This window comes from Apiospora aurea (genome assembly GCF_038362705.1).
Source record: "Apiospora aurea strain CBS 24483 chromosome Unknown utg000010l_segment0_segment0, whole genome shotgun sequence".
In the NCBI taxonomy this organism is placed as follows: Eukaryota; Fungi; Ascomycota; class Sordariomycetes; order Amphisphaeriales; family Apiosporaceae; genus Apiospora; species Apiospora aurea.
In genome coordinates, this window is record NW_027117397.1 from 3372073 (window position 1) to 3384711 (window position 12639).

Sequence of the window (12639 nt, forward strand, 5' to 3'; positions counted from 1 at the left end):
AGAGCCGGAGCTGCGGTCCGCAGTAATAAGATCCTCGAGGCTGTTAAAAAACACGGAGCAACTAGACATAAGCTAGTCTCGAGATATATTTTTTTATATACCGGAGATAAACGTATTAAGTGTTTAAAATATAGTCGTTACTTTTACGCCTAAAGCATTTATATCGCTTAGTAATATAGTTTTTTTTAACAAGTTTATTTAATCGATAAATATAGCCTTATAATATATTGTAAAAAACTTAATCGTATTATTTATAACGACGGTTTACGCTAGCGATATAATTCGGTTCGGGGACTCGGTAGCGCTACGGTCGAATTATAGCTTATATAAAGCATTCGTAAGCTCGTCGATTAGATCCTCGCTATTTAAAACTATTTTATCTATTAAACTATCTATAATCGAAAGCTCTATCCTTTTAACGAGAGAAGCTAGGGGTAAGCCATTAATAATTATTTAAATTTATTATCAAGGCCTCGATTCGGGTTTTAAGACTATATAGGTCTTGATTTAGAATGAGAGTATACCTGTTTAAGTCTTCGAGTCAACCCACATCCTCTTTCCTTTCGTCGATAGCTGGCGCAATGGCTTTACACATTCTTGCGCGGCTGCTCAGTCTAAGTGCTGCGAGCTACCAACTTGCTGCGGCGTTGCACGGCCCAAGGTATTTTGGGACTTTGCGACGAAGGCATTGGACCCCCTCGTGAGACCAGTGCCTATTCTCCAAACCGCAAACCTCCTGAATGCCCTAGCGGTTTTGTTCTAGGAATAGCCGCACCACGTAGCCCTCAGGCTTCCCTGGCACCAATCTCACTATTCTTATATAATAGGACTCCTCCTAGCGTTTATACCGGTAATACTTTTTTACCAAGGCACGAATACAGCAATCTATTACGTAATTACGGCTTTTATGTATATTAAAACTTTAAAGGGAGAGCTTAAGCCACCAGATCTCCGTATAGGAAAGACAAGCCGGCTCGGTCATCCCTTTTTACCCCCGTAGGCCGACCGCGGGGGATTCTCGGCGGCAAGCCCCAAAGCCCCGTCCCGCGTCTATATAATGCTGTATCTCGCCCGAACTTCGTCGCATACAACCTAAAGCCCAACACAAACACACAATCCAATGCAGGATTACACCATGGAAGCCCAACCGACTATAGCTAACAATCTGCCTCCAATACCCGCGATAATAGGGTTCCTCTATGCTTAAGTAAAACACTACCAGGCAATAGCACAATACTAACAACAGGCCTACGCTTAAGCCTACTCGGATATTTATAATTTAGCTGGTTAGATTCAAATCCTCTCAAACTACATTAAAGCTATGGATACCACAACTGGTAATAACGTGTAAAAGGTGTGCATCATAATCTATAAAACTCTAGAGTACACTGACACCGAAGCAGAGAGCCACTCCGACCTTTCCGGAGAGTCCAAAAACACCACAGGCTATGTTAGAGGTAGAGAAGCGGGGTTGAAGAAATAAAAAAGGAGATGGGTTGTAGCTAATAATACCAACCGTATTCATACAAACGTGATCCCTTCTGTCCGGCTCCGTGTGACCCACAAATGACGGCGCTAAGCACGGCCCCGGTATAAAACCGGGTTGACTGCCGGTCTCAAAATGCAAATGTTCGCTCTGGCCTAAGCAATCATGACTTCTCAGCTCCCACCTACCCCTTCATCGTCTCCCTCGCCAGGGAATCTTTCGTCTCAAGCCTCGTCCACTAATCCTCGTTGGAAGCGGCCGTTCACGTTGCGGCTTGTCCAAAATGACCCGTCATCCCTGCTAGAACACTACCGGGCCAGCTCTCGGTTTTAGCATTCTATTTACGTGAGGCTATGCGAACAAGTAGTAAAGAATAGCGGAGCAAGCCCTTCGCCATCACCCCGACTCCTCGGCGATGAATCGTATTCTTTAGAGCAGCATCGTTTTAGCTCCCGGTATTGGCAGAATGCATACGTGCGACTATATTTACAGTTTCAAACTCCAGCAGAGAGCGTGGTAAGACCAACACTGTCTTCTTCTAGCTTCTGGTATGCTAACCCGCTAAAGATAACCAGCAACTACAAGAGTATCGAGCCTGCGTGGTTGAGATAGGAGATGGTATTCTATGAACTAGGGACCTTGGGGCATGTGATTTAGATGACTACTAGAACCAAAAGCTGTTCTCTGAGGCGGCGGTTTTACCAAATGTTACCGAGACTGACGGGTCTTTCTCAGATTCATCCAGCTCATCCCAAGCACAAGATGCAAAGTCACGGTGTTCGCAATTCGGATGGCTTGGGTCAAACCCCAAATTAAGACTCGGATGATTCGAAGATCCAAATTTAGACCCTGGGGCCGGATTTAATTTAAATGAAAGGCACTCCCGTCTCACAGATACCTTACGACTCGATCGCTCTAGTGCGATGGGATTGAAGGGATTAAACATTCCATGTTAGCATCCTCTTTCGTTAGCACCTGTTGTTTTCAGCCTGTTGATTCCATTTGTAGACAAGTCATTGTACGCGTATAATTAATTGTGAACAAGTCCTTGTTTATAGGCTGCCATTGCGCATGTTATTATTGGATACGTCCTTATTGGAGAGCATGCTAGTATGGTACGTCCTTGTTGGTTCTAATTATAGATATGTCGTTGGGGCTGCCACTATAAGCATATTATTGTGGGCCTGTAGTCTCATTATGAATATATTGTTGTTGGATACGCCCGTGTTGGGCACGTCCTTATTAATTCCATTTGTAGACATGTTATTGTGGACTGCCGATTTTAGATCCGTTGCTGTATTGATGGGCTCAAGGCCTAAATGTAACCCATGCCGTTGGGTAAGCAAATGTGTGGAGCAAGCGTGCAAATGCACGCCTGCCTAAATAAGCGAACAGCTGCGACATTCACAACAACCCCCCCGCTTTTAAATATGCTGCTAAGATCGGGGTGGATTCCGTCCCGAGCCGACGTCCAGAATTGCAAGCTACCGGACCGGCTGTGGATTTGCCGGACCGGGAGGTAACCGTCGTCGAATCTGCTTCCCAAGTCTTTTTCTTTTAGGAGCGGTGTGGACATATTCTTAACTCCATATGTCGAGAGTGAGGGACCCGGTTCCCGAGAATCCAAGGGGTTGACCTGGCAACTCGTGTTTTTAAACTCGCTTGTACCACAATTGAATGCATTGCGCTGATAGCACTCTCCCTCCACGTATCTAAATAGAAACTGTAACAAAATGGGATGTGGCACAACAAATATGTACAATGATATGTTCCGTGTCAGGGAAAACTATTAATCCGTTCTCCGATAGGTAAGCCCAAGGCCCTGCGCATCGTCGAGAACACCTACAAAGACAAGTAGACGCAGTCCCGACCCTGGGGTGGGGCCAACGTTGTAAGAAGGCGCAGACACCCAGTCTACGCGAGCCACCCTTCCCACACGTCCGCATGGTTTTTTCGTCGCAGTAGCGCCAGGTCCTGTGCTGAGAACAAAGCGTGCAATCTACTGTAAAGACTGGGCTGCTCCTAGAAGATACAGATGTGCAAGCGGCGCGGGCTTTGTGTTACGTCTCGATTGGCACAGCATGAATCAAGGTTTCGCTGGCGACTCTCGAACCTCAAAGAAGCCCCAGTTTCTGTTTGAGAGCTTCCACAAGGCAAAAAGAACTAACACTCGCGTTCCTTTGGAATCTATGAAAGGTATCTGAAAATAGTTTTTGGGTACATGGATACAATTCCAGGTTTCTAGCAGCACTATAATTGCTCCAACAGAACAGTCATATGACCAAGCACCGAAAAGGGATACTGACCTTTAATCAGAACCATTTCTAATGAACTCGGGGTTGGAGGGTCTGGTATACCGATAGTAAGGCCTGAAACGTCGCTTGCCATTCCATATCCTGACACCTATCTGACAGCCTGACCAATTTACCAACGCCAATCAACTAGTACTCGCACAGAAATCTGCTGGTGTCTACGGCTATCTGGAAAGCCAGAGCTTCGCCTGGGACTATGCCGCCCGATCCAGCCAACATGGCGAACTGGTGCCACCAGCCGCACAAACTCAAGCAGAGGTTTATCCGGGAAGCATGGCTATCACCCATGACGGCCTGTGACCAGAGACCCCGACTGGTTCAGAGGCTTCACCTGGCCATGTCACTGTTTCGGTCGAGACGAATCGGAAGGAAAAGGCCCGGCTCTCCACTGCTAAGTGCCGTCAAAGAGCCAAGGGGAAGATAGAGGCTTTGCTAGCCAGAGAGGCTGAACTGCGCAGTGAAAATGAAAAATTGGAGGGTATCAAAATAGACTTAGAGGGGAAGAAGCTATCACTGACACAGGAAGTATTCAGCCACAACCAATGCGGTGACGACAATATCCAGAGGTTCATTCAATCGCGAGCGTGCAAAGTCGCTGGCGGTGGAAGCGAATGCTGACTGCTTCGATAAGTGGTCGGAGTAGCGATAAAGATTCACTTGGATGTATTGTAATGTAACTAGACGAGCCTCCTTTCGGCACATCGACCCTGCCGCGGCCACCGCGAATCCACGGCTCATTTGGGATGCACCGTTGGGGACCACCTGGCTGGAGATGCGACTCTATATCTATTTAACGGCACTGTACCGCCCGCGTCGCTTCATTACTTCTCCCCATCATTCCTTCAGCGCCAGTCGAGTAATTTGCTGTCTGTCTCTACCAATATGAGCGACAATACCCCAAAACCAGTATTCGACCCAACTGCGTGGGCTGCCGAGTCTGTGGCGTATGCAAAGCAGCTGTTAAACGATGGATCGTTAAGTGGTCTCTAAGAGGAACTTGTGGCTAAAGGACTTTCGGGGCACATTCTTCTCCATGGAAACGAGAAGCGATCTGCTTCCGCCCATGTTTCTATACCGAAGAATTGTGCAGATGCGGTCTGTAGGTGTATCGATTATCTTCGCCACGACCGCTCGTTAATGTACAGAAGGCTCACATCTCAGCGAAGAAGAAGGGAAGCTGATGAAAAGGTACGAAGAAGGGGGCTGTTACATAGTGTATTTTCTAAAAGACAGCTAATTCGCGCGCGAGCTCTTTGGTTGGGCCGAGAGGGCGGCATTCGTTTAGACATGAGGAATGGACTGGCTTATATTGAGTACGAGCTCGTGTTCAAGATCTAGATTGCACACCATGAATCCACATAGTTGCTGTTCGTGGTGCAAGTACCGCGGCAAACAACAGCGAGAAATTGAATGCGTCTTATGGTCATTAGACGCTGCATATGGTTTGGAGGGTGGGAATTCGATGCTGCATGCTAGCAGGGGTGTAGTGTGGGGGATCGACCCACTGATCGATAAGATATAGATCGATACGATAGATTGGCTGAGCTAGTGCACTAAGCCCACCTCGGCCCAGCGCGTCGTGTCGCGGTCCTCGCGTGTCAAAACCCGGTGCAGGGTAATTAGATAGTACGCAACGAAGGGGGAGCTACCACTAGGGCAGGGTCCTATCTCACCACAGCCTAGCACTCCATCGTTGCCTCGACTTTTGTTCTTGTCCCGGTACACTATGCAGAGGACCGTGCGAGGTCAGCTGAAGCCACACATTTCCTTCTGGGTAGGACGCTCCAGGCTGGTGCCATTGCGGTGCGCGCCTGTACCATCACGGCGCTCCTTACGACGCGGACGGACACCATGAAATGGGAGCAGGCTACATGGGCAGCTCCTAGATGATGGTAAGCGACTCTCGGTGGCGCCGTACTTCTAATCAGAACGGTTGCCTGGCTTGCTCTTATATACTTACCCCTTATATAAACGTCTCCCTGAGTTCGTTCTCGGAACGCTACAACTTAGACGAGGGAATCACTCCCACAACACAAGAGCATGTCAGTCTATAAGAGGAGTCCCGGCACATGCCTGGTCATCATACTACGCGCGGAGTCTCGTGTTCGGCCGCCATACCCAGGTACGAGCAGAAGCGGCAGGACCACGTGATCAAAGGCCTTTGACTTCTGCCTCGTCTATATGAGGAGGACTTTCTGCCACCCAGCTCTTTTCCGTCTCCGGGGCAGGTTATTCTGCTAAATACGGTCCATATCTAAAGCTATTTGCATAACATATCGCGCCTACCGCTGCCTTGCCACCAACAGCCACCATCTTCCCACTCATACTCTGTTTGGTTCCGCCATTCCATCCCGTAGCCTCCTTCCATTAGTGCCACCGCTTTTCCCGTCGCGGAACGCTGAACACCCGTATCATGGATGACAACGCGCGGAGGCAGACTAGACTGCCCGTCACTGCCCCTTCTCAAGAGATGGTTCAACATCCCGATGCGCAACGCTGGTCGAACGGTACCGGCGCAGGCAGACATCCGCCTGGTCGAGGCATAGTCGGGGCGGATGCCTACAGTGGCTACTACCAGCAGTCGGCTGCAGCGTTCTCGCCCGCGATGCCACCCAACACAATGTCGTACCAGTCCGGGCACGAGCAGGTGACACCACAAGCACACAATTTTCGCGCCTATCCCTCTCCGATGTACAACGTTCCGCAAATACGCGTGCAGAGCACCATTTACGATACGAATCAGCTTCTCCCGTTGTACCATCCCACACCATTGCGGTGGCCGACAGGCATGGCCCCGTCTTGGTTTCTGAGCGAATTAGCCAACACAGATACGGCGTCTGCCCTCCCGGCCCAAGAGGTTTCATCGGGCGCCGCCGAAGTCGATCAATCAGGCCCGGCGGGTGAGAGCGCAGCGCTTGAGGGCCAAAGTAGGGTTGCATCAACGAGCGGAATGTCACAAACAAACGAGGCGCCAGAGGAGCAGGACTCTTCATCCTCTATAGACATAGGCGACGCATATAAGCAGTATTAAATAACTATTAAACAGATTTGCACTAACATCCGCAACGGCGTCCTGGCTTCGGCTAGTGAATCGCTATTGGCTGTTTCCGACTGGTTGCTTTCGAACGTCACGGAATTGGGTATGTTTAAGGATTGTTTCTATGCTAACGGCACTCCTGCTGACAATAGGCTCTCCAGGTCTGGCTACCGACAACCCCCGACTATACCATGACCGCATCAAGCTTTGGCATGATTTCAACCATGCGTGGCTAGCTCTACTACAGAAGCAAAATGACATGGTTGGCTCAGGTATCCCAACCCAGGGGGCCAGACCCGAGTGAGCGAAGAGAGCCTCGAGAAAATAGGCAAAGAGATTGTACGGCTTTGTGATAAAATCGAAAGACACGGCCTTGTCGACTACAAGTACGGTGTGTGGAAAAAACCCATTATTAAGAGTATGCCATCTCTCCATCTTACCAAGCGGCTTGGGAGCCTTAGCTGATTTGGAAGTAGTTCTTGGCGAATGTCTCGACCTCTACGCGAATGCAGACGGGTCCGGCGACGCATCCCTTCCGAACTATTCAGCCTCGAGATAATATCGCTCTGCGTAGTGGCTCCGAGTGGCACAATTGCCCCTGAACCTGATGGATGCAAATAATACGGAGACTGGGGCAAAGGGTGAATGTCATGGTCATGTAACTCGGGAGACTTCTATGTTCACTTTAACAGTCCGGCCTAGGCGATCTACGCGACGTGTCGAATACACTCAGAGAGGGAGGTGCGCGCACAGCAAAACTTGGATGCGAGATGTGCCGCGGAAATGTAGATACCAATAGCATCTTCGCAGCAGAAATATGTCCCGCGATTGCTCATGCACTAGCCAACTGGTCACTTTTTTATTTGCCATGATATCCTCTATCGGCTATATCCCTCGATGCAGTGCTGTTGCCGATATTATTAATATGATAGAGGTTTTCTATGTTGTTAAACTATTATATTAGCACGTAAAACTGTAGTAGCTGAGATGTTGCCGTGGTGCATGGCTTGCATGGTATTAAAGCTTTAAAGATATCGCCGAGCGATTATCGATCGAGTTCAAAGTGGCTTTTTGTGGCGCTTGGGGAAGCTACTATCTTATGATATAAGTCTCGATATATAGGAACCCATACATCTGCTGGTTGAACTTGGTTACATACAAAACCCGAACAACCACTAGACAACACAGTCGGCACTTTGCTCATACACGAACATGGCACTGTCACTTTGGTCATATTGGCCCCTGACTATATCTGAATGTCTTTCCGTCCTTTACGTCAATCTATCATGGTACCAATCATCGCCCAGAGCTTTCGCGGAGCAATTAGGGTTGTTTCCGCTGAGTCACGCTTCCTCTTCCTATGGCCTGTCTACTTTAAACCCCCCTTTCGGATTATCAACACTCGATACGACACCTGGCGTCCAAGTCGCGAAAGGGGAGATCTTATCTTAAAGGCTGTAAGGGTCAATTCTCTTCGAGAAAATAGGCCGTAGACTGCTACTACAGGTTGAAGTTTCTGGCCACTTCATGGCCGCCTTGGGACTCCCCTGCTATTAGCACACATAGCTTGGTAGGCCCCCATTGAAACGCAAACTACAACGACTCGCTACCTATTTATCGCCACCCAGCTTTCAGAGATTCCAGCTACCCTTCTTTCCACTTTCTTCATCCATTTTCACCTTCCTCGCTGTATCATCATCAGCTAGCATCATGAGTAACACACGCAAGAACCATGCTCGTGACAAATTCACCGCCGAGATGCAGGATGAACAAGCAAAAGGCAAGGAACCCTTCGATGATCCAGAAGAAAACAAAAACCTCGACGGCGAGGTTTTTATATCTCAAGCACAACGCCGTTTTGCCCTTCAAATATTGGACGATCCAGAGTCTTATAACCGAAGCACAACGCATCGGCGATGTGAGTCGAGCATCCATCAATCTTCCACATTAGACATCAACTAACCAAAAAGCAACCCCGGAATATAGAGTGTACCAGCTGTACGCCGGAGATATCAGTATGTTCTATGCGGCTTTCAGCAAGAACCTGTACAGTCCACTTCCTCGAGTTCTTCGTCGAAGAACAAGTTCAAAGGCGGGCATCAAAGCGCAAGCCGTGGGCCCAAGGTCTGAGTGACTCTATCCCCTAAGAGACTCATACCGGGCACACGGAGGGTTTTGACATTTGGCATGGCTGTATAACCTTGTGCGATTCGAAACGTGGCGGTCAAGAAGTGTGGGTTGGCTGATGGGGGTCGTGACGGTGGTACGATGGAGATGCTCTGTATAGTCTGATGTATTCTTCATCATGATCGTGCGGTGTCAATGCAGCAATATCCACAGATCAGGTCCCTCAACGCAGTACTGCCATCAATGCAATATAGCTTACGAGTGGTATGTGAGGATCATATAGCTATCCAAGTATCCCCGACCATGCGAATGGGGCACTCACTTGGTCCTTTCTCTCTCCTCGTACTCTCTGACGGCGCGTGCTCGATCTGCGAGGACCTCGCGCTGCCTCTTCTCGCGCTCCCACGCCTCGCAATCCGCCTTCACACGCTGTTTCTCCAGACGCTCTTGCTCCGCGATTTCGCTCATCATGCGTTCTCTTTCCTCTCGTATCCAGTCCTCGTACTCTTTCCTCTGACGCTGTTTTGCCTGGCGTTGTGCTTTCTTCCGTTCCTGTTCTGCTCTATCGCGGGCCTGCGCCCTCGTCTCGTGGTGCTGCACATTGAGCAGTCGTCTGTAAGTTGCCGTTATGACAGACTCGATCGCGTCGATCTTCTTTGCAAATCCGGCATGCTCGGTATGCAATCTGACCCACCGAGCCTTGAGTTCCAGTAATTCAAGAGCCCGCTCACTCCTCTGCCTCGCCCTAGAAGCCTTGGCCTCCATCAAAGCTCGTCGGCGGAAGAGGAACGCAATCCAGTTCTTTTCCAGCTTCTCATCTTTATTGCCGTTTTCTTCCTCTTCGAATACCTCGATTGTCTTCAAGATTTCAGTAATGTACGACTCAATTAATTGAATCTGATGCCGCAGCTCCCCTCTTTTTAATATCAGGCTAGCCAGCTCCTGCTCGAGGACGTTGGCCCAGAATTCACAAGTTTCAGCATCTTGGCCTTTGAAGTCCGTCGGTTCATCTTCCTTCGTATGACTCGTGCGAGCAAACTCGTCCGATGGCTTTCTATCCTGACCAAGGCTTTGCTGCCTTCCTCGGCTTTCGATATCATATGCTGCGCGCTTTAATGGATCTCTTAGAGTTTCATACGCATTAGAAACCTGTGATGTTAATTGTGAGATGTCTATAACACAATTTTGAAGAATAATGGTATTTGCCATGGTACATACAGCCTGGAATTTCTTTGTTGCACCAGGATCATCGGGGCTTTTATCTGGGTGCGTCAACAGCACTAGCCGATGATAGCTCTTCTTGATATCAATCCCACTAGCAGTCGGTGGTACTTGAAGAACAGCGTAGTGGTCTTGAACTTGATCCATGCAGTTGGATTTGACCGATAAAACTCTGGTATAACTTTACACAAAAGGTCGACGGTACGGTGTTGAACACTACTAAGAGATTTAAGGATTTTAGTACGCAGTTGGGTCCCAAAGGACATGGAGGTCATACTCTACTCCAAAGCGGGGTGAAGGCACGAATTGTTCTATGCATTGAATCAGCACGTCCAATCTTCCGGCTCCGATCACGGCAGCGGGCTAGTCCGATAGGTAATACAACAGCGCGCTATTAATAAATCACGGGTATTAATGTTATAATTACTAGGTTTAACTATATAATATGTTTAGAAGCGGCTAACAGGCGGTTGTGCCCGCAGCCCTTGCTATAACAATCTAACGCCTCCACTAGCCTGCGCTAGCATGACCATACCAAGTTGGGAGTATTCGGCCTGTTGCTAGTGACTCCATCGTGCTAGTCCCGGTGTCCAAAGTGACTTTTTAAAGCACATGCATGTGGATGTACTGTGAGGGTTATTTAGCTTTCTACTTGTAGTTCCTCGGCCGGTCTGTCAGAAATGCGCGACCTTAAGCAATCGTGGACAAAAATGAAGAATGAATCTCACCAAGCATCATAGACCTAGATGAAGAGCCAATCGTTGCAAGGAACAAATAGCAGCTACCAGCAAGGATGTGGGCAAGTGGGCAATATGGCAGTCTAGTTTTTAGTTGAAGATAACATTACGACGGGCTGGCCCACAGTTTACTTTATTTATAGAAGGAAACAAAATTTTTGATGCCCCTCTCCATGTCCTCTAGAATCTTGCCATCTCTCACGCTTTTGGCCCAGCAGTCGAGGTAGGGAATGTTATTTCGATGGATTGCGCCAACAATGCCTTTAGCTGTCATCTTGGGGCTTTCGCTCTTTTTATTCCTTTTGGCTCCTGCCACCGTCGTAAAAAAGAAGCTGCTGCTATTCCATCTTGGTGGGTGGATGGGTGATCGCAGAACTACACTTATCCTTATTTACGTTTGATATTTTCGACAGTGCTGTCACTATCGCACGGGTGGTCTGGGCAGGCAGCAATTAGATCAGGGTGGGTATGTTGATCTGACAAATGCTATCAAAACTTATTCGTGCTTAAGTGCAAAGACAACACAAATTCGATTTCGTACGATATGGCAAAGGCTGTCCAAGTTGCGCCGGAGAAATAGAAAATGAATAGTAAAAATTGCTGGCAGAAGTCAAAGGTCGTAAGCTAAATTAAGCATCAAGTACCAAGTAGTGGGTGGAGTGAAAGGTTAATAGGGAGGTCCAGGGAGTTTTACCCGGGGTGGGTGGGAATCCTTGTACCGCGCCGAACCAGACACGAGCGCCGTTGAGCTTCATCAGCAACAGTATTAGCCCTAATTCGCAACAGAACTACTCAATCATCCCCATGGTCAACAACCCAGTCATCCAAACGTCTCTTATCCCCATGTGTTTTTTTCTATAAGTCACGCAGTATCATATCTTCGTAGTCAGAAATAAGCAGCTCATTCATCCATTAAAGGAGCCAAAATGCTCCCTCGGGAACCGCTGCACCCTCGTATCCCCTCGTATCCCCGCCTCCAACCCTGCGACGTCTCCCTCGATCTTCAGCCCCTCGAGCCCGGTGGCTCGGGACAGCGCCACGTATACCTGACCAACCTCGAATGCCTTCGATAGGTTGACGATGACGCGGTCCAGGGTTAGGCCCTGACTTTTGTGAATGGTCATAGCCCACGCAGGGGCTAGGGGAATTTGCGTCCGCGACAGCAGCGAATACGGCTTTTCGTCCCCCAGCTCGTTGATGGAGCATTCTGCGTGGATGACACGCTGGATACTGTTATGGAACTTGATAACAGGCCATACTTTAAATTCGGCGCCGGGACCTTCGATGTAGGACTTGATCTTACTTTCTTTCACATGGGCGTGTTCACCATAGACGGCGGGCAGTTTGTCTTTCTTGTACGGCACAAAGCCGCAGACGATGCCCTGACTACCGTTGCAGAGCCCGAGGCGCAGGCTGAGATTGGTGAGCAGCACCACCAACATGCCCTTCTTGAGCTCCACACATTGGTCGAACCGGTGATTGTCCAGAGCTGAGAGGGGGCTGATGACCATCGGGCCCAACGGCTTTTCGAATGACCTTACGACTCAAGGGAAGATGCTTCTTCTTCTGCCACTTGAACGTATCGCGAGCCCAGTAGGTATGCGTGAAGGCCTGAAGCTTTTCGAATTGCCGCTGGTTCACCTGTGCAACCTCCTCACGAGTGGCGAAGAGCTCGGTCGCGTGTTGCAAGTTGCAGGGGTGATCCATCAAGAGCCGCTT

General features: G+C 48.9%; 4 protein-coding genes across 4 annotated transcripts; 2 read left to right on the top strand and 2 right to left on the bottom strand.

Annotated features, from left to right (window-relative positions):
• Positions 1-6211: 6211 nt before the first annotated feature.
• On the top strand, positions 6212-7139 carry PG986_015005 (uncharacterized protein; the record flags this gene model as incomplete). Its single annotated transcript, XM_066851227.1, has 3 exons — positions 6212-6730; positions 6845-6938; positions 6988-7139. The coding sequence occupies 3 exons, from the start codon at positions 6212-6214 to the stop codon at positions 7137-7139; spliced, it is 765 nt and encodes a 254-aa protein (XP_066693465.1).
• A 1406-nt stretch (positions 7140-8545) lies between these two features.
• On the top strand, positions 8546-8982 carry PG986_015006 (uncharacterized protein; the record flags this gene model as incomplete). The annotated part of the gene is made up of 2 exons (XM_066851228.1): positions 8546-8753; positions 8888-8982. 2 exons carry the CDS (start codon positions 8546-8548, stop codon positions 8980-8982), a joined length of 303 nt encoding a protein of 100 aa, XP_066693466.1.
• A 298-nt stretch (positions 8983-9280) lies between these two features.
• On the bottom strand, positions 9281-10330 carry PG986_015007 (Djp1; the record flags this gene model as incomplete). The annotated part of the gene is made up of 2 exons (XM_066851229.1): positions 9281-10111; positions 10181-10330. The coding sequence occupies 2 exons, from the start codon at positions 10328-10330 to the stop codon at positions 9281-9283; spliced, it is 981 nt and encodes a 326-aa protein (XP_066693467.1).
• A 1495-nt stretch (positions 10331-11825) lies between these two features.
• PG986_015008 (uncharacterized protein) lies at positions 11826-12627 on the bottom strand (the record flags this gene model as incomplete). The annotated part of the gene is made up of 2 exons (XM_066851230.1): positions 11826-12333; positions 12383-12627. The coding sequence occupies 2 exons, from the start codon at positions 12625-12627 to the stop codon at positions 11826-11828; spliced, it is 753 nt and encodes a 250-aa protein (XP_066693468.1).
• Positions 12628-12639: the final 12 nt, after the last annotated feature.